The sequence below is a fragment of the Melanotaenia boesemani genome, chromosome 11 (genome assembly GCF_017639745.1).
Source record: "Melanotaenia boesemani isolate fMelBoe1 chromosome 11, fMelBoe1.pri, whole genome shotgun sequence".
NCBI lineage: Eukaryota > Metazoa > Chordata > Actinopteri > Atheriniformes > Melanotaeniidae > Melanotaenia > Melanotaenia boesemani.
Genome location: NC_055692.1, coordinates 12,425,154 through 12,445,936, shown reverse-complemented (window position 1 = coordinate 12,445,936; position 20,783 = coordinate 12,425,154). Strand labels below are relative to the sequence as shown.

The following is a 20,783-nucleotide window of genomic DNA, read 5'->3' as shown; positions in this document are numbered from 1 at the left end:
GCTGTGTTATCTTATTTAGCAAAGTCATTTTTAGCTTTCCCATAAGAAAAATGAGTTGTGTATCTACTGACAAAATACACCCACTGATGCAGCTACAATGTCAGACTGACAGAAATATGATTTAAAAATGTGTTTGTAATAGTCTTAAGAAGAAAACAATTCTAATGAACTTTATTTCTTCTAGCACACATATACCAACAACAATGAAGATAAAAGTACAAACAAAATACTAATGTCAAATACAGCCAAGAGTCTCAAATATAATAAACCACAATACTAAAAATACCAAGTCAGGCAACAATATGTGGCATCATCTGGAGAATTCTTGAGTTGTTTTAAATCAAAATAATCAATTTGTAATTTTTGTGATTAAAGATAAATTCACCTGCTGCCTCCCAGAAAATAAATTTATATATATATATGTATATTAGATTAGATTAGATTAGATTAGATTAGACTTTATTATCTCACAGTGGAGAAATTCACTTGTTACAGCAGCTCTTGTTATAGAATAAAGTACAGAGAGGCAAAATAAGGTGAACATGCATCACAGCAAGAAAGTGCAATAGAAATTATTTACAAGTCTAAGAAAAGCAAAAATATGTACCGTTATAATATAAAGATATATATATATATATATATACATACATATATATACATACATACACACATACATTATATATATATATATATATATATATATATATATATATATATATATATATATACATATATATATATATACATACACACACACACACTACATCCATACATAAAATAAAATAAAATATAACAACAACCTCACAGACTATATACATATTTACATGGTGATGGTGGGATATGAAGAATATGATGACATTGATAATGGGGGGTATTGCACAGTAAAATATAAATAAATATTACACAGTATTATGACTATACAGACAAGTTGTACAGTCTGACAGCAGTGGGGATGAAGGACCTGCGGTAGCGCTCCCTCCTACACTGAGGGTGTCTCAGTCTGCTGCTGAAGGAGCTGCTCAGCCCCCCCACAGTCTGGTGCAGTGGGTGAGAGGTGTTGTCCATGATGGATGTGAGCTTGGCCAACATCCTCCTCTCACCCACCTCCTCCACAGAGTCCAGCGGGCAGCCCAGGACAGAGCTGGCCCTCCTGACCAGCTTGTTCAGTCTCTTCCTGTCCCGGTCGGTGCTGCTCGCTCCCCAGCAGACAACGGCGTAGAGGACAGCAGAGGCTACCACAGAGTCATAAAATGTCCTTAGCAGAGGCCTGCATACTCCAAAGGACCTCAGTCTCCTCAGGAGGTGGAGGCGACTCTGGCCCTTCTTGTACAGGGCGTCTGTGTGGTGTGACCAGTCCAGTTTATTGTTGAGGTGAACACCCAGGTACTTGAAACTGTCCACCCGGTCAATCTCCTTCCCCTGGATGTTCACCGGTGTGTGGGGTAGTGTCCTTCTCCGGAAGTCAATCACCATCTCCATGGTCTTACTGGTGTTTAAGCACAGGTGGTTGCGCTCACACCAGTCCACAAAGTCCCTGATGACTGACCGGTACTCCAGCTCGTTCCCCTCAGACACACAGCCCACAATGGCTGAGTCGTCAGAGAACTTCTGGAGATGACAGCTGCTGGTGTTATAGGTGAAGTCCGAGGTGTAAAGGGTGAAGAGGAACGGTGAGAGCACTGTTCCCTGAGGGGCCCCCGTGCTGCAGACTACCACCTCAGACACACAGTTCTGCAGACGCACGTACTGTGGCCGGTTGGTGAGGTAGTCGATGGTCCACGCGGCTAGCTTTCCATCCACACCAGCTCCTTCCAGCTTCCCCCGCAGCAGCACCGGCTGGATGGTGTTAAACGCACTGGAGAAGTCAAAAAACATGACTCTCACGACGCTCCCAGCGGTCTCCAGGTGTGTGTGTGTGTGTGTACATAATGTTTATTATATGTATCATACTGTTTTTCTAAATTGTTTTCTTACCTGCTCCCTTCTATGTTTTGTTATGCTTTCTCTTCTCTCCCAGTATGTTAGCATAACATCCTCCCACCCTTTGTTCATTTTTGTTGATTTGTAAACACACACTTTAACACAAAAACAAACAAACAAACAAGAAAAACATTCTGTTGAAACTTTCAGCATCTAGTCGAGGATGCTGGGCATGTCTGAGGAGGAAATATAAGGGGATAGAATATATCAAATACACTGTGGTATGGTTTTTATCTGTAGAGGCTCCATCAGGGGGAACAGTGACAGAAAGTGAGGCACAAAGACACAGATGGATGATACGATGATGCTTCTAATGTAGCTGCACAGTAAGATGACTTCAGTGTCAGACAAACAGATTTCCTCCATAGTTACAACCTGCTTCCATTTAAATCATTGATCAGAACTACAGATAAGAACAAAGCCACTAATAATCAATAATGATTCTACCTGAATAATCAAAGCTTAATTAAAGTATATTCATTGTTCAGCTCTTTATATAAACTACATGAACTGCCCTCTGGTCCTAAGTATACTATTTAATCTTAATATCTGGAATAAAATAAGAAAAATTAAAATCTATGAAGGGAAATAATAAATTACATCAAAAGGAAGTCAGCATCTCTGAGATAAACCGTCAGAGTTCAGTCTGAATTTCATCCAAAGAAGCTCTGTATGGCTTCTTTTCAAAGAAGGTCTTTCACTCTTTTACCCGCTCCCTCCATTTCCAACTTTTAATCATTTCTCTGCAATCGGCTCTTTCTAGTTTCCCTTTGTCTCTTTTTGTCACTTTGGGTTTCTTCTGTATAATAATATTAATCCTCTAGTTCTCTGATTCTTCAGATTATTGCTCGGTTCTCTTACGTGCTTCACGTGTTTCTCTAACTTCAAGAAAAATGTGTTAAGGTGTTATCAATAAAATGACAATTTAAATAGAACATTTTATGTCTCTTTTTATTCCCACACATCAAACAGAACCATCAGTTTTATCATGTTTATTAATAAAAACAAGTCAAGATTTCAGTGAAGAAATATCTATTTACATAAATCATCCATTTCAAAGTGAAGATGATCAAATTAGACTTTTCTGTAGATAATTTAGTTCACATTAAGTAGTTTTATTTCTCAAACATCTTTAAATTTATTTTCATTTTAACTATATGAGTAATTTAGCTTTGTTGTGCTTAAGAGACAAACTGAATATATTAAAGAAGAAAAACAGCTCTGAAACGGAGTAACATCGTTTTCACAACAGGATGAAGTCTAACATGGACGTTTAAGGAATGAGAAACCTGTCAGCTGAAACAAATTAATCACCAGTAATTTGTCATCAGGAGGATCTTAATGATTTGTTTGGATAAAAACAGGTGCTGACTTTTATGTTATGCTCACCAGGCAGTGTCGACGTCTTTGTTCACGTTGACTTTATAAACTAATTCTACTTGAAACAGACTGTAAAAAAATCACTAAGAACTCAACAGATTTTAAATTTTACAGATGTAGATAACAGAAGTTTTGGCATCAGCAGCTTCTCCAACATAGAAATAAGGGAAGAGTTTCTCAGTGAAAGTGTCTCTGTGAGTGCAGATGTGAGTCATGTCTTCAGGGTTGTAGAAGGACACCTCCCCCTTGTCATAGTCCAGCTGGACTCTGATCCTCTGGAGACTCTTCTTCATCATGACATGCTCACCATCAACATCAGCGTATTTTCCATCACGGTGCCACAAACACCAGAATGCATTTTCTGGTAATGCTTCTAACTCTCCCTTCATGTCAACAGACTCTTTAACCAAACCAATGTCCCAGTCAGGATGATCTCCCACCTCCACCTCCCAGCTGTGTTTCCCTGAGCTGAAGCCCTCAGAGCCAAAAACAACACAGTACTTTGTGTTTCTTTCTAGATTATCAGGAAGCTGCTGCTTTGTGTCTCCATCCTTCACACTGGTCAGATCATCAGACAGATAGAGCCACGGGTTTGCAGTGTTTGGGTCCAGAATGACAGGATTGAAGTGGACCTTCTCCTTCATCTTCTCCCAGACTCTGAAGGACAGGTTGCCCAGGTGTTTGGCCACATCTATCAGGGCTCCTGAGACCAGCTGTGGATCTGACAGAGAGCACTGGGTTCTGCTTCTGCTCTGAGTGGCTGTATAGCTGCTGAGGAATGGCACGCTGTCTTTCTGCAGGTCTTCTTCAACAGCACAGATACTGTCTGACAGAGAGGAGATGTGATCCTTAATCTTCTCCATCTCTCTGCTGATAGTCTTCCTCTTCTGCTCCTCTTCCTCCCTCAGAGCTGCCAGTCTGGACTCCTCTTCCTCTTTCAGGAACTGCTGCAGCTTGTTGAACTCTGCTCTGATCTGCTTCTCTGTGGACAAGAGCTGCTTCTTGGTGTGTTGAATCACATCATTGTATGTTTCCTCCACTTGCTTGTATGTGTTCCTCTTGTCCTGCAGCGACTTTAAGTCAGATTTCAGCTGCTCCTTCAGGCCACTGACTGCTTGTTCTATAGGAACCACTTTGTGATGCTGGTGGAGAGAAAACTCACATACAGGACACAGAGGAAACAAAAACACAACAAATAGAAGGCAATGACCCTTCAATCCAAGCTTTCACCAGTCAACAAATTGCTACTTGAACAGAAACACACCAGAAAATTTCCTACTGCTTTTACAGAAAAACAGAGCTGACAGTAATCGATTTCTTAAATAATAACCAAAGAGGTAAAAAAAAAAAAAAACATTACAAATGTACAGAGAAAAACAAAATTATCTCTTAACGTATAGACCCACTGGACAACTCAGTGACTGTGTCAGCATGCAAAGTATGAGGAATGTGTCTGTTCCATTTCTACAACAGCAGGTGAAATTGATTCACAATCAGTGTTACTTTCTAACTGGACACATAGATGTCCCAGAAGAATGATGGACTTTGACTCACACAATAACGGTTATGAGTTCTATTTATTTTAATTATTTACTTTTTTTGGGCAGTGTATAAATCCTTCATTGTTTTTGTCAATGAGTACATTTTTACACGTTTGAAAAATAAAACATTCATTCATTCATTCATTCATTCATTCATTCATTCATCCTCCTCCTTCTGCAACCCATGGACATCCAATGTCCTCTATAGGTGCTCGTCATAAAATTAGAGTATCATGAAAAAGTTGATTTATTTCAGTAATTCCATTCAAAAAGTGAAACTTGTATAATGTAGACATTCATTCCTCCCAGACTGACATATTTCAAATGTTTATTTCTTTTATTTTTGATGATTATAACTGACAACTAATGAAAATCCCACATTCAATATCCCAGAAAAATAGAATATTACTTAAGACCGATACAAAAAAGGATTTCCAGAAATGTTGGCCAACTGAAAAGTATGAACATGAGAAGTATGAGCATGTACAGCACTCAATACTTAGTTGGGGCTCTTTTAGTCTGAATTACTGCAGCAATGCGGCGTGGCATGGAGTCCATCAGTCTGTGGAAACTTTACACTCGACCTCAAGCAACGTGGATTCTGTGTCTCTCCTCTCTTCCTCCAGACTCTAGGACCTTGATTTCCAAAGGACATGCAAAATTTCCTTTCATCAGAGAACATAATTTTAGACCACTCAGCAGCAGTCCAGTCCTTTTTGTCTTTAGTTCAGGCGAGACGCTTCTGACGCTGTCCCTTGTTCAAGAGTGGCTTGACACAAGGGATGGGACAGCTGAAACCCATGTCTTGCATAATGTCTGTGCGTGGTGGTTCCTGAAGCACTGACTCCAGCTGCAGTCCACTCTTTGTGAATCTCCCCCACACTTTTGAATGGGTTTCGTTTCACAATCCTCTCCAGGGTGCGGTTATCACTATTGCTTGTACACTTTTTTCTACCACATCTTTTCCTTCCCTTCGCCTCTCTATTAATGTGCTTAGAATTTGAAATATGTCAGTCTGGGAGGAATGAATGTCTACATTATACAAGTTTCACTTTTTGAATAGAATTACTGAAATAAATCAACTTTTTCATGATATTCTAATTTTATGACGAGCACCTGTAGTTTCCGGCCTCATGCGTCCCTCACTTGTCACATCTGACAGTATATAAACTCAGATCCTCTTTTGTTTGTTTGTGTTGTTAGTTTGTGTGTTTTGTTTTGTTGGTTTTACAATTGCCACACACATGCATGGGACAAACATGAACAATAAAACAAAGGATAGAAATTTTAATTAAAAGTAATAAATCACAAATATGTTATATTTCTAAAGACTAAAGATTTTAAATTTGTTTGCTTGAGAATCATGTTTTTTTTGGAGATTGGAGATACCTTTATAAATCTATTTTCAATCTACCCTTCTCTCTGTTGTGTTGCTTAAATGTTTATTTTTCTTTAACATAAAGAAAATGGCTCATTATATGAAAAGCCATGTGCAGATAAAACTGTTATGTCGATGCATAAAATCAGTAAAAGTGTTTGCTATTCACATAATTCCCCTATTAATAAAGTATCTGAAAGCTGTGATGTTTGTTTCTATGAGCCATGTTACTGATGCAGTTTAGTGGTCTCTAGGTACAACATGCATATCAGACAGTGTAGATGCTGTTATAAGCAGATATATGATATATGCTAACTATCTAGGGCTCCTTTAACTCTTTATGGAATAGATTCATAGAGACAATTAAAAAATATGCAAATTTTAACAAAATGTGTTTTAATGTGTCACAAAGGTTCACATTCTAGAACATCAGTTTTACTACATTCTGTTCTTGGAGTTCAGTTTTAACCCAACATTCAAGCAGCACACAGGATTTCTGAAAAGACCCAACCAACTACAAACATGTTTCTTCTACAGTGTTTTTCCTGGAAAAAGGTTTGTTTCTCAGAATTACAGAAGGTTTATTGCAGATTACGCTTTACAGTGACTTTTTTAAACTAAAAGAAACAAACAAACAAAAATCTTAACTTTTAAAATAATTTTTAAAGATGATTTCTGATACTTTCTTCAATTAAGTGTGATATTTTATTAAATGTATATGTATATATTTTATGTAGCTAACATTTTTATTTGCTCTGAGCAGAAGACAACAGACAAAACTGTTGTGGCAGATGAGAAGAAGCTTAAAAACTCTCAGAAATGGTAAGCAAAGAAATAACCAACTATTGTAGATTATTGCTTAATTATATATTTGATTTTTAACTAAACTTACACTTAACAGTCTAGTTGTTTACAGTTTAACTATATTTCAGTATAACTATATTTATCTAAGAATAAAAAACAACATTTTTCTTTGTCTAGCCAAACCAAGTCAGACACCCAACATCCAAAGGCCAAGAAGAAGACGTCAAAACCAAGATGGATTTGGCCTTTTTGTTGTTTCAGAGTATGTTTCACAGACTTTCTTGGTGTAAACACATATTTACAAGTCACTGTTAAATCAGTTAAATTCCTTATTCTGTTAGTACACAAATTAATTTAAAACTTGTGTGTTTTCCAACAGAGGAATCATCGCGTCTCTCCGGCTGAGAGCACCGATTTCTTGATTACTAACAAAGTAACAGAGATAACAAAGTAAGGACTGTTTTAATGTTTGCATTTATTACTAAAATCAGTCTCCAATAAATAACTTTTGAGGACAATGATTTTTTTGTGTTTACATTTAAAAAGACTGAATTGGTCATATCTGTTATTTGTCTTTCTTACTCTGGTCCAATCCAGCAATTATGAATAGAGTTGGCATGAAACATTTTTAAATAAATAAATAACATTTAATATTCAAGGGGAGCCCCATATCCAAGAGGGGTCTCTTAGCAAAGTTAAGTTTTTGTAGGTAGTATACTATATTATATTTTATGTATCTGCTTAAAAATTGTGTATCCATAATGAAATTAGCATATTTCTGCAACCACAAGGTCTGTTTGAATACGTTTGGGGTAAATGTGTTACTGGTGAAGCCTAAATGAAAATGGCACAAAGCACAAATGAAATCAATTTTAAGCTTAAGGACAAAGAAGTAAAGGCAGTTTGGATGAGGTCTCTAAAATGGCCATGTTGGCACAGTTTGGCACCATCTGTTCTCAAAGTGCCCAAACTGGGGACCCTCAGGTTACTTCTTTTCAACTTTGTTGAGTCGACTGGTTCCAAGGTCCAAAACTAGTTTAGCGTTGTGCTGCTCTGACTAGTTGTTCCTTCTTTCTATGACAGCTCCACTGAAGAGATAACAGGAGAGCAATTCGCACAAAAAATGAGTGCATTATTCTCACATCATGACAAGAGGACAACAGTGGAGCAGATCAAGCAAGACAAGTCACCCTTGTCTGCTAAGAAAAACAAGGAGAAGCCAGCTGGCAAACTCTGGTTAGTTTTAGATTGTAGCCCTGAATTAGCCTCTTTGTGAGTACTCTAGTCTGTTCTACTTCTCTAATGACCTGTTTCTTCCTCCAGTAGCAGATCGCAGGTGATGGGTGTATCCTCTCGTCTATGTCCATTGTCATACCTGAAAATCAGTTTGTTGGATACAAACTGCACCAGGAAAACTTTGGAGTCCCTTTCTGAACCAGAGGAATGTTACTCCCTCCAAAATGACATATTCAATTGGTAAGATATAAAGTTAAGATCCCGATCTCTTGTTACAACAGTTCGTTTTTATATGTCCAGTTACAATAATCATGAAGAATTAATTCATTATCAGCCAGTCATGACAAGAAATTAAGATTTTCACTGTAAGCCTTCATACAGCATTAAGTTTGTGATTAAACTTCTCCTAATATACGATTTATTTAAAACACCTCTCTCCAGGATAAGAACATTATCTAACAAATACAGCTGGAGAACCACCGACCCCCTTGGGTGAGTTTATAACCTTATGAAGCTGCAACAAAACATTCACTCCTGAAAATGCTTGAAGACAATGAGTTCCACTCTGAAGATGTCAGTAAAGAAGTGAAAATGCTAACATCTGTTTGAACCTGTGTTGTTGTGTCAGATTTCCAAACCTCGGGAACACTTGCTATATGAACTCCAGTCTTCAGAGCCTCCTGACATTAAAAGATTTTGTGACGAGCGTCAGTCGTACGGAGCAGATCTGGAGATCAGTTCCTGAGGCTCAACTGCTGAAGTAAAGCAGCGTCGTCACCGTCAAATGTCTCTAGAAGAAAACAATGGGCAAAACACATCTAACCACATTCATGTTCATTTTTTCCCTCTGTGCAGGGAACTGACTGAAATCAGGGACTGTCACAAATCAACTAACTCTGACATCAAGAGTCAACTCCTGCAGTCCTTTAAAGATCTTATCAGTGACCAGAACCCGCAGTTTATGAACAGTTTGCAGAATGTGAGTCAGATAACATTTTGATAATTGTTGCTTAATTCTCGCTTTAGTACACAGTCAATATTCAATTCACTTCAATCTCTATTAAACACATAAGGTCCAAGATAAAAGAAATGATCTATATCAATATCTAAATACTTCTGTGTGTTTGTGTGTGTTCAGGACGCCCATGAGTTCCTGATCTCGATCCTGACACACATGGAGAGTCTGTCTCCTCTGCTTCAACGGACCGCAGCGGGCCTGGGCAGAAGCTATACCTGTCCAGTGGAAGACAACTTTGGATTTAAAATGGAGTACACCAGAACATGCAAAAAGTAAGACACCGTTCAACACCATGCAATCTGTCAGAGATGCAAGTTAGATATTCTGATGTTTACCCATGTGGATCCCTTATAATAGTCTTATCTAGGCTGGGTTTTGACCAGTACAGCTGACTTTTAATGTATGTGCAGGTGTGGAGTTCAATCAGTCAGACAGGAACAATTTACTAATCTGTCTCTGGACCTGGTTCCTGGAGGGTGTATTGAAGACATGCTTGAAAAATATCTTCTGGTAAGATTCACCAGTCCTCACTGAGCCGTCATCACAAATCTGATGTGTCATGTTTGCTGTTTGCTGACAGTAAATTTCTGACATGTATTGTTGTCTCTGTGCTGCTCTGTAGGAGGTGGAGCTGGAATACAGCTGTGAGTGCGGAGGAAAGTCATCAGGCCAGACTTTGACCTTTGCATCCCTGCCAAAGTGAGTGGCGTCCCCCATATTTCAGAAAACTGTGGTTCACCGACCCTTTTTAGTTCTTACTAATAATGTAACAATCAAATAAATGCCTACAACATTCGCCCATATGTGTTTATATATTTATCCTACAGAACATTTATCATACATCTTAAGCGTTTTTGCTACACTCCATCCTTCAACCTGCAGAAAATCTATGACCCTGTGCAGATACAGAGGGACATAGTTGTGTCATCTAAAATGGTAAAGAAACACAGACCATAACAGGGAACAGATACATTGTGATGGTGTGAAAATGAAGAAATGGACTGTTTGTCCTGCTCTGTGTGCTGAAGGTCACTCATTAACTGTTTCTTCTCAGGGTGGTGGCTGTTTCAGTCTGGTCAGCGCCATCAGTCATTCAGGCAGTATTGAAGAAGGTAAGCAAATCCCAACCTGACATGTAACAGATGTTTGTGAGAAACATTTAATTCTGTTAAATCCCTTTGAAAATCTATGGTTAGGACTCTTTGCCTACTGTACTGAATAAGATTGATATGCCACTTTTTTAATGAACAGTTCTGCTGGGATGATTTCACTCCCTTACAAATGAATAAAATCTCTCCTGTTAGGACACTACATCTGTGACAGCATCGACCCAGAAGACTGTCCACTGGAGCCAACTGACCACTGGCTTACCTTCAATGACTCAATGGTCCTTAAAACATCTGGCTGGGACGTTTGCAAGAAAAGGCAGGAGCTGGCGTACATCCTTTTTTATCGGAGACATGTAAGAAAACGTTATCACGTCCTAAACTGTGAGAAAGAGAGTGAGATGGAGAAAGAAGGCATCAAAATAACCAACACAATACTTGACACATTTCTAAAGGTATTTTCTCTATTTTCAGATCTAGAACTGGATGTAGAAAGGGGGTGGGGGGGCAGAAGATCCAGCCACAGCAACAAACAACCATAAGTAAAGTGTCAGGGACCAGCTGCACAAAGTAACACTTGAGGCTAAATCCCATTTTACCAGAGAAATTCACTCATAAGTTTATTTAGTAACTTTGCTCCTCAAAAATAATCAACACAAGAGGGCAGAGCTTTACCAGATGGGATATGTTCTCTCCCAATCCCATTTAATGTTTGATTCATTCATTCATTTATAAATAAATAACACCGTCTCCCTCACCAAGCTTTTAAAAGATGAGAGTGGAGTGGTATAAAAGAACTGACCTTTAGTTTCTGCTGCAGCAGTTTGCAATAGAAATGTAGAAATGATAGTGCAGACTTTGGGGATAAGCAGGTTAGTGAAAGTACTTGAGTGAGGAGTACAGAAAATTAACATTTAAGATACCATAAATGTTAAATTAACATTTAAATGTAAAATTAGCTTCTAATAGTTGAGAACATTATCAAATTCCCACTTCTTGTTAAATGACCCAAATTGAAGTATTTATTCAACTTAAGTAGAAGCTTCACTTTTATTTGAAAAAGCTTAAACAGTTTTATGACATGGCCATTGATCCCCAGATGGAGAATCATCTATCATAATCTATCTATACCAAAGCCATCATGTTTGCACACCACCACTAAATGAACTATATGACCTGAGTGATAACTCTGCACTAAATTTAGGAGATGCTGGAGTTGTATGTATGAAAACATCTCTTTGACAAATCCATCAGAATAAGCAGATTATTTCTCTTTGGATTTTTGGAATGAAAACAAAATTCATCAGCTGACTTTAAACTTAAAGTAGTAACAAGATCATTCCTAAAAAAATGTGGAGTTAAAAGTACAACATTGTTGTATAAATGTAATAGAGTGAAAAAGACAAGTTCCTCTAAAACTAATACTCCAGCTGAGTACACATATTTAAAAATGTACTTATTACAGTAAATAAAATTTACTTCATTACTATCTACTCTGGTAGAATAAAATGATAATATACATAAAAAAAAATAGCATCTTAGATTGTTTTGTACAACTGGTTCCTGGATCCCTTGTACCATGGAGCAGCCATGGGACGACAGAAGGTAAGTTTTTCATTATGGAAGATTCCCCTGTGGTAAAGAGCAGCTAAGCCCCCCCACTATCAACCCTCCTGATGAAGAAACATCTGGGGCAACAGAAGATGAAGTCCCCCCCTCCACACATACACACACACACACACACACATTTTAGAGATGACAAGCCAAAAAAAGATGAAGGCAGTCAAAAGATCTTGTCATAGAGAAAACATTCATTTCTATTCTTGTCCTTTTGGTTCTCAGTGCTACATGTGATACCAATGTTGTATTACAGAGGATTAGACATATTATTGGCCTCAAATCAATCACATTAAGTATTCATTTGTAATTTTTGTCACATAAAGTTCTTATTAACAAAACACCATTATATCTTAAAGATGCCATAGTTCCATATAGTCCAAACAGAGTACTTTGCTCTTAGACTGTAGGCTTGTGGTTCATAAAGTTTTTAAAAGTAGAATGGGAGGGAGAAAATTTGGATATTAATCCCATGTCTTGTCGGACTCCCTCTCAGTTTGGGTTCAAGAAGCAAATACCTTCTCTACATGTAGATTAGGTTTAAAATATTCCTTTTTGATAAACCTCATAATAAGAACAGGTTTGGTTGACCCTTGACCTTCCCTTTAGTTATGATGGTATAGGTTTAAACTGCTCAGGACATCCCATGATTCACTGACTGCCTCTATACTCACACTCATGTTTTTACTCTTGAATTTCCATTTTCATATGACAGTACTGATATTACCAAATGAAGATAATGATATCTTTGTTGTTTGTTTTTCTTAAGGATGTCTGGTAGTAAGGAGCAGACAGGAAAATGGACAGAGAGAGGGGAACGGCATGAAGAAGGACTCCAGCCCGAACTCAGACCTGGTTGAACTGCAATGAAGACTCAAAACCTTCGTCATCAACTTGTGTTTCTCTCTTTTCTTTCTCAGCAGGTGTCGCCAGATCTCAGAGTTCTTGTGCTTGTATGTTCCTCTTTCCTATCCGCTCCACCCCCAACCGGTCGAGGCAGATGGCCGCCCTTCCTGAGCCTGGTTCTGCTGGAGGTTTCTTCCTGTTAAAAGGGAGTTTTTCCTCTCCACTGTCGCCGTGTGCTTGCTCAGGAAGGGAGATTAAATCAAACTGATCTAATCTGTTGGATTCCTTAGATAGGAAATTATTTTTATGAATTAGCTAATAAAAAAAATGTAATTCAATTGTGTGTCTGGATTTCTTTTGTTTTTATTTGTCTCAATAAATGTACAAAAAGAGAATTATTTAGATAAATTCAAATGCTGACACAAGCCTAATTTAAAAAAAAATCTAAATATTAACTTTAAGTACAAAATTTTAGAAACGCATTAATTTAAAAGTGAACACATGTTTAAGAAAAAACTGACACTTGATACGTCACAGTAGGTTTTTAACACGACACAAAAGATTTCAGTCTTCAGATTTAAGTTTGTTTGTTGAACTGTGGTGTGGTGGCCAGCAACTGTTCTTTAACAGACACAATACAAAAAACGTACAGTCTCTCTCAACCTGATATCATAGATGATGTCACCATACAAACTACTAAAACCAGCCTTTTCCCTAAAATCACTGCTGCTCTGCTCTGCTCACACTGCTATTGGGAATGGAAAAGTCAAAAACACAAAGGATTATTCTTCTTTATTCGTCCTGTTTCACTGCATCTCTGCACAAAGTTTTCCGAAAGTCCTTTTCTCTTTGCTCCTGGTACTGATGCTCTCTGACCAGGCGAGCCTCCACAATAATTTCTTTCTCCCTACGTATCTGCATTAACTGAGCAACCACATGCTGTTCCCACTTAGCCTTACATGTCAGGTGTTGTACCAGTTGCTCCTCTTGTTGCGTCTCCTGCAGCAGAACATGCAGATTTATTAACTGATTTAGGGCTTAAAAGAAAAGCATAAAATAACAGGCAGCATGAGGTTAAAAATCCACCCACATCTCCAGTTCTGCATGTCCTATCTTTTAGTGGAAAATGCTAAAGCATAAATCTTAAGATTCTGTAATGTTTAAGGGAGGGAATTTATGAAACTTCCTTCATAACGCCTTGTTATGTGTAAAACAATTCAGTGTGTGTGTGTGTCATACTTGGACCGAACACATGATCCTTTCAAGTAAAATTGTACACATTGAGAAAAACTCTGTGTTTTCTTTTGATTGAAGGTTTATTGGTGTTAGTGCTGGGAAGAATTTCCCTAACAAAATCTTTGGTTGGAACTGCAGCTTCCTTCTTGAGTTCATGAAATCAGAAACAGGAGCAAAATGTTGGTTTAGTCTCCATCTAGTGGTGATCACAGCAAGAAACATGAGTCACACAATTACATGATGAAGATATTTTAGGATTTTATTTCAGAAGTCATTTAATATCAAACTGAAAGTCTTTGAATCAAAGTTTCCTGGTTGGAAAACTTTTACAATAATCTTCACCTCTCATACACGGTGTTTGCATAATGCAGCTGCAAAATAAAAAGACTCATGTTTCCAGCTGTGTGTGTCCAGACTCTTTAAACATTTCTCTGTCGACATGATTGAAGCAGGTGAACTTAGAAAACTTTATGAAGAATGAATATACTGCTGAAAACCTCCGATTTATGCTTTATTTTACACAGAACATTTAATAGTAAATAAACATCCAGCGGAGGAGAAATAAAGTGAAACTTTCTCCTCATTAGGCCTGATTTCAGTTTTTAAATATGTAAAACTTTATTTCTTACATTTTCAGCTCTTCAACATCCACCAGAGCGATCTATAAATGATGATTGTTCTGAGATTTATCACTTATGGATAAATCTAAATGAGCATGTAAATACCTGGAATTTATTGATCTGAATAAAATCATAGCGACAAAGTTCAGACATAAAATCATGAGCAGAAGTTTCCACGTTCAATAAGGTAAAATAAAATAAAGTAAAACAAAACTTTGGCTCCAATTATTTCACAGGATGAAATTTTATTATCTTTCTTTTTCTGTAGTTTAAAAATGTGACGTTATTCATTGAAGTTAATTACAAACAAGAAGAAAATGAATATATTTACAAACTAATGACACAGTTGGATGAAAAACTTCTAAAGAAGAAGAAATAATTATAAATCAGACAGGCTGCTAACCACATTAAAAAGCTCATATTTCCAACATCAGATTTTTACCTGATGTGTTGCAGTTTTTGTATTTAGTAAACTCTTTGTTTCTTTGCATCTCTGCTGTTTTTCTTCGTGTAATATAACAGAGTTCATGAAGAGGTGATGTTAATGATTCTACACATAAATACACATTTGGGTGGTAAGAAAATATTGATATGAAGAAAATCATTTAAGAAGCTTTGAATCTGTTTTAGTATAAAGATTAAATCAGACTGCTGATTTGTTTCAGTTTAAAAACGTATAAAAATCTGAAAACTATTAATGAACAATAATTTATGATGGTAAAAGTTTGAACATCTGATTCATTTTTCTGAAAATCTCAGTAAAACGAGTTTGACAGATTTTGATTTCAGAGGTTTTGGCTTCTCCAGCTGGACAAAGAAAGAAAATATAGGAAGAGTTTCTCAGTGAAAGTGTCTCTGTGAGTGCAGATGTGAGTCATGTCTTCAGGGTTGTAGAAGGACCCCTCCCCCCTGTCATAGTCCAGCTGGACTCTGATCCTCTGGAGCAGTGGTTCCCAACCTATTTTCCTTGTGGACCCCTTCATGCAAATATTAAAAAGCCATGGATCCCCTACCCCACCATGTGCTAAAATCATACTTGGTTTTATGCTTTCAAAAGTGAGATTCTCACCATACATAATGTATTCTGGCTGAGTCCTGTCCTTTGATAAAGCCAAAGTTAAATTAACAATATATAATCATACTTGTTTTCATGTAAATAGGGACAGTGTGTGGACATTGATCACAATAGCTCCTCAGGGACCTGCTATGCTCTTTAGGGGACCCTCTTGGGAGTTCCCGGACCCCAGGTTGGGGACCTCAGCTCTGGAGATTCTTCTTCACTGTGACAGTCAACACCATTAGTGTATTTTCCATCACCATGCCATGAACACCAGATTCCATGTTTGGAGAAGCATAACTCTCCCTTCCTGTCAACAGACTCCTTTCATACACCAATATTCCAGTCCAGATGATCTCCCACCTCCTCCCAGCTGTGTTTCCCTGCGCTGAAGCTTTCAGGGGTTTAGTTAGTGTTTCTCTCTGGATTATCAGCAAGTTGCTGCAATGTGTCTCCATTTCTCTCACTGGTCAGATGATCAGGCAGATAGATGCATGGGTTTGCAGTGTGACGGGACTGAAGTAGACCTGCTTCTCTGTGGACAACAGCTGCTTTTTGCTGTGTTGAATCCTTGTATGTTTCCTCCATTTTTTTCACATTTATTCTTCTTGCCCTGCAGAGACTTTAAGTCTGATTTCAACTTCCTCTTCACTGACAGTATAATTTAGACTCTTCTTGATGTTTGTCACAGACTTCACCTTAACTCAGGTCATCCTGAGAAAAGTTCTTGTATTTTTCTGTTGCGCTCTCCCACCGTGCGAAGATCTCAGCTTCTTATGAATTTTACAATCTATAATAATTTCCTTTTACTTCATATTGGACATGAATGTCAGAAACGCTGCAAATGCATGATAGCCAAAAGCAGACTGAGGGAGGAAGGGATGCGTCACTGATGACATCATAGGCGACTAGAAATTCAACATTAAAGTAACTAAAAGCTTCCAAAATGATGCTCAACGAAAAATGAAATAAAAGACAATAAGATTAAAACAATTTAAAGAAAAAAGAATAAAGGAAAAAACCTAAAAATGAAGGACATTTGGTGGATTACATACTTTTTTCTACATGTTACACATACAGTAACAAGCAGCTAATAATAAAACATGCTCCTTCAACAACTAAATACCAGAACAAAAAGACAATACAGATGAGACATTATGTTTCCATCATGTATCTGTTCAATATAATATTTCTGAATAGCTTTTTAAATTCATTTATCACTATACATGATTTCATGGAAATTTCTCAAGACAATTCATAATGAGTTTTGGTAGTGTGTGTAGCCTCCATGTGCTTGTATGTGTTCCCTGCAACATTTGGGCATGCTCCTGATGAGATGATGGATGTTCTCCTGAGAGATCTCCTTCCAAACCTGGATCAAGGCATTAGTCAACCCCTGGACAGTATGTGGTACGATGTGGTGGTGGTTAATGGAATGAGATATGATGTCCCAGAGGTGCTCAAGTGGATTCAGGTCTGGTGAATGAACAGGTCAGTCCATAGCATCAATGCCTTCTTCATGCAGGAACTGGTGACACACTCCAGCCACACACAAGAACCCAAGTCTCACTGCAGCAGCATGTGGGCAAACAATGGATCTGAGGATCTGATCGTGGCACCTTATGACAGTCAGGGTAACTCTGGGTAGCATGTGGAGGTTTGTGGCCCTACATGGCCCTATAAGAATATCCCTCCCCAGACGGTCACTGACCCACTGCCAAACTGGTCTTGCTGGAGGATGTTGCAGGCAGCAGAACGTTCTCCACTGCATCTTCAAACTTTCTCATGCCTGTCACATGTTCTCAGTGTGAACCTGCTCTCATCAGTGCGACAATGATGAATCTGCCAATCCTGGTGTTCTCTGGCAAATGTCAAATCAGGCTGCATCGTGTTGGGCTGTGAGCACGGGCCTCCACTTGTGGAAGTTGGGCCCTCAAACCATCCTCATAGAGTCTGTTTCTGACTCAACGTGCACATTAGTGGCTTACTGGAGGTAATTTTGTAGGCTCTGGTAGTGCTCATCATGTTCCTCCTTGTACAAAGAAGCAGATAGCAGTACTGGCCTGTCTCCTGGTATCTCCTCCATGTTCTTGACACTGTGTTTAGAGACACAGCAAACCTTCTTGCCACAGCGATGTGGCCTCCTGGATGAGCTGCACTACCTGAGCATCTTATGTGGGATTCAAACAATCGTCTCATGTTACCTCTAGTGGGGAGCAGACTGGCTAAATGCAAACGTGACCAAAGATCAGCCAGAGAGAAAGAAGACAGGGAAATGGTCTCACCACCTGCAGGACCCATTATAGAGGTTGTCTTGCTGACAAATTTGCTCTGCCAAGGGGAGGTTCATGGATATAAGGCTCCTCTTGATAATCTGATTCATCTATTTACTGTTATTTATTTACTTTGAATTATGGAACCTATGTAATCTTGCCGGACCTGACCGGAGGGGACAGAAAAAGCAAAATGCAAAGCAGAAAGAAGAAAGAGGAGACAAAAACACAACAAATAGAAGGCAATGACCCTTCAATCCAAGCTTTCACCAGTCAACAAATTGCTCCACTTGAACAGAAACACACCAGAAAATTTCCTACTGCTTTTACAGAAAAAACAGAGCTGACAGTAATCGATTTCTTAAATAATAACCAAAGAGGTATATAAAAAAAAAAAAACATTACAAACGTACAGAGAAAAACAAAATTATCTCTTAACGTATAGACCCACTGGACAACTCAGTGACTGTGTCAGCATGCAAAGTATGAGGAATGTGTCTGTTCCATTTCTACAACAGCAGGTGAAATTAATTCACAATCAGTGTTACTTTCTAACTGGACACATAGATGTCCCAGAAGAATGATGGACTTTGACTCACACAATAATGGTTATAAGTTTTATTTATTTTAATTATTTACTTTTTTGGCAGTGTATAAATCCTTCATTGTTTTTGTCAATGAATACATGTTTACATGTTTGAAAAATAAAACATTCATTCATTCATTCATTCATTCATTCATTCTCCTCCTTCTGCAACCCATGGACATCCAATGTCCTCTACAGGTGCTCGTCATAAAATTAGAGTATCATGAAAAAGTTGATTTATTTCAGTGATTCCATTCAAAAAGTGAAACTTGTATAATGTAGACATTCATTCCTCCCAGACTGACATATTTCAAATGTTTATTTCTTTTATTTTTGATGATTATAACTGACAACTAATGAAAATCCCACATTCAATATCCCATAAAATTAGAATATTACTTAAGACCGATACAAAAAAAGGATTTCCAGAAATGTTGGCCAGCTGAAAAGTATGAACATGAGAAGTATGAGCATGTACAGCACTCAATACTTAGTTGGGGCTCCTTTAGTCTGAATTACTGCAGCAATGCGGCGTGGCATGGAGTCCATCAGTCTGTGGAAACTTTACACTCGACCTCAAGCAACGTGGATTCTGTGTCTCTCCTCTCTTCCTCCAGACTCTAGGACCTTGATTTCCAAAGGACATGCAAAATTTCCTTTCATCAGAGAACATAATTTTAGACCACTCAGCAGCAGTCCAGTCCTTTTTGTCTTTAGTTCAGGCGAGACGCTTCTGACGCTGTCTCTTGTTCAAGAGTGGCTTGACACAAGGGATGGGACAGCTGAAACCCATGTCTTGCATATGTCTGTGCGTGGTGGTTCCTGAAGCACTGACTCCAGCTGCAGTCCACTCTTTGTGAATCTCCCCCACACTTTTGAATGGGTTTTGTTTCACAATCCTCTCCAGGGTGCGGTTATCACTATTGCTTGTACACTTTTTTCTACCACATCTTTTCCTTCCCTTCACCTCTCTATGAATATGCTTGAACACAGAGCTCTGAACAGCCAGCCTCTTTGGTAATGACCTTTTGTGTCTTGCCCTCCTTGTGCAAGTTGTCAATGGTTGTCTTTTGGACAACTGTCAGGTCAGCAGTCTTCCCCATGATTGTGTAGCCAACAGAACTAGTCTGAGAGACCATTTAAATGCCTTTGCAGGCGTTTTGAGTTAATTAGCTGATTAGAGTGTGGCACCAGCTGTCTTCAATAATGAACCTTTCCACAATATTTTAATTTTCTGAGATACTCAATGTGGGATTTTCATTAGTTGTCAAACATAATTATAAAATTAAAAGAAATAAACATTTGAAATACTATATAAACTCAGATCCTCTTCCACATCAAGATGACTTCACATACAAAAAATAAAAAATCAGGACTGCCAAACTGCAAATTAAAAGTCGAGTGCCATCTCGACTTTTAATTATGTGTTTAAAGTTTGTTTGTGTTGTTAGTTTGTGTGTTTTGTTTTGCTGGTTTTACAATTGCCACACACATGCATGGGACAAACATGAAAAACAAAACAAAGGATTGAAATTTTAATTAAAAGTAATAAATCACAAATATGTTACATTTCTAAAGACAAACAGATTTTAAATTTGTTTGCTTGAGAGGGTTTTTTGTTTAAAAAATTGGAGATACCTTTATAAATCTATTTTCAATCTACTCTGTTGTGTTGCTTAAATGTTTATTTTTCTTTAAATGGCTCATTATATGAAAAGCCATGTGCAGATAAAACTGTTATGTCGATGCATAAAATCAGTAAAAGTGTTTGCTATTCACATAATTCCCCTATTAATAAAGTATCTGAAAGCTGTGATGTTTGTTTCTATGAACCATGTTACTGATGCAGTTTAGTGGTCTCTAGGTACAACATGCATATCAGACAGTGTAGATGCTGTTATAAGCAGATATACGATATATGCTAACTATCTAGGGCTCCTTTAACTCTTTATGGAATAGATTCATAGAGACAATTAAAAAATATGCAAATTTCAACAGAATGTGTTTTAATGTGTCACAAAGGTTCACATTCTAGAACATCAGTTTTACTACATTCTGTTCTTGGAGTTCAGTTTCAACCCAACATTCAAGCAGCGCACAGGATT

At 37.9% G+C, this 20,783-nt stretch overlaps 2 protein-coding genes across 2 annotated transcripts; one reads left to right on the top strand and one right to left on the bottom strand.

Moving 5' to 3' along the window:
• Positions 1-2,934: 2,934 nt before the first annotated feature.
• Positions 2,935-4,532, bottom strand: LOC121648559 (nuclear factor 7, brain-like; the record flags this gene model as incomplete). Its single annotated transcript, XM_041998757.1, has 1 exon — positions 2,935-4,532. A coding segment is annotated over one exon (1,071 nt), but the record flags the coding sequence as incomplete, so codon positions are not given.
• Positions 4,533-9,826: 5,294 nt separating this feature from the next.
• Positions 9,827-12,930, top strand: LOC121648558 (ubiquitin hydrolase B-like). The gene is made up of 6 exons (XM_041998756.1): positions 9,827-9,847; positions 9,960-10,036; positions 10,165-10,273; positions 10,392-10,449; positions 10,642-10,839; positions 12,830-12,930. Exons 1-6 carry the CDS (start codon positions 9,827-9,829, stop codon positions 12,928-12,930), a joined length of 564 nt encoding a protein of 187 aa, XP_041854690.1.
• Positions 12,931-20,783: the final 7,853 nt, after the last annotated feature.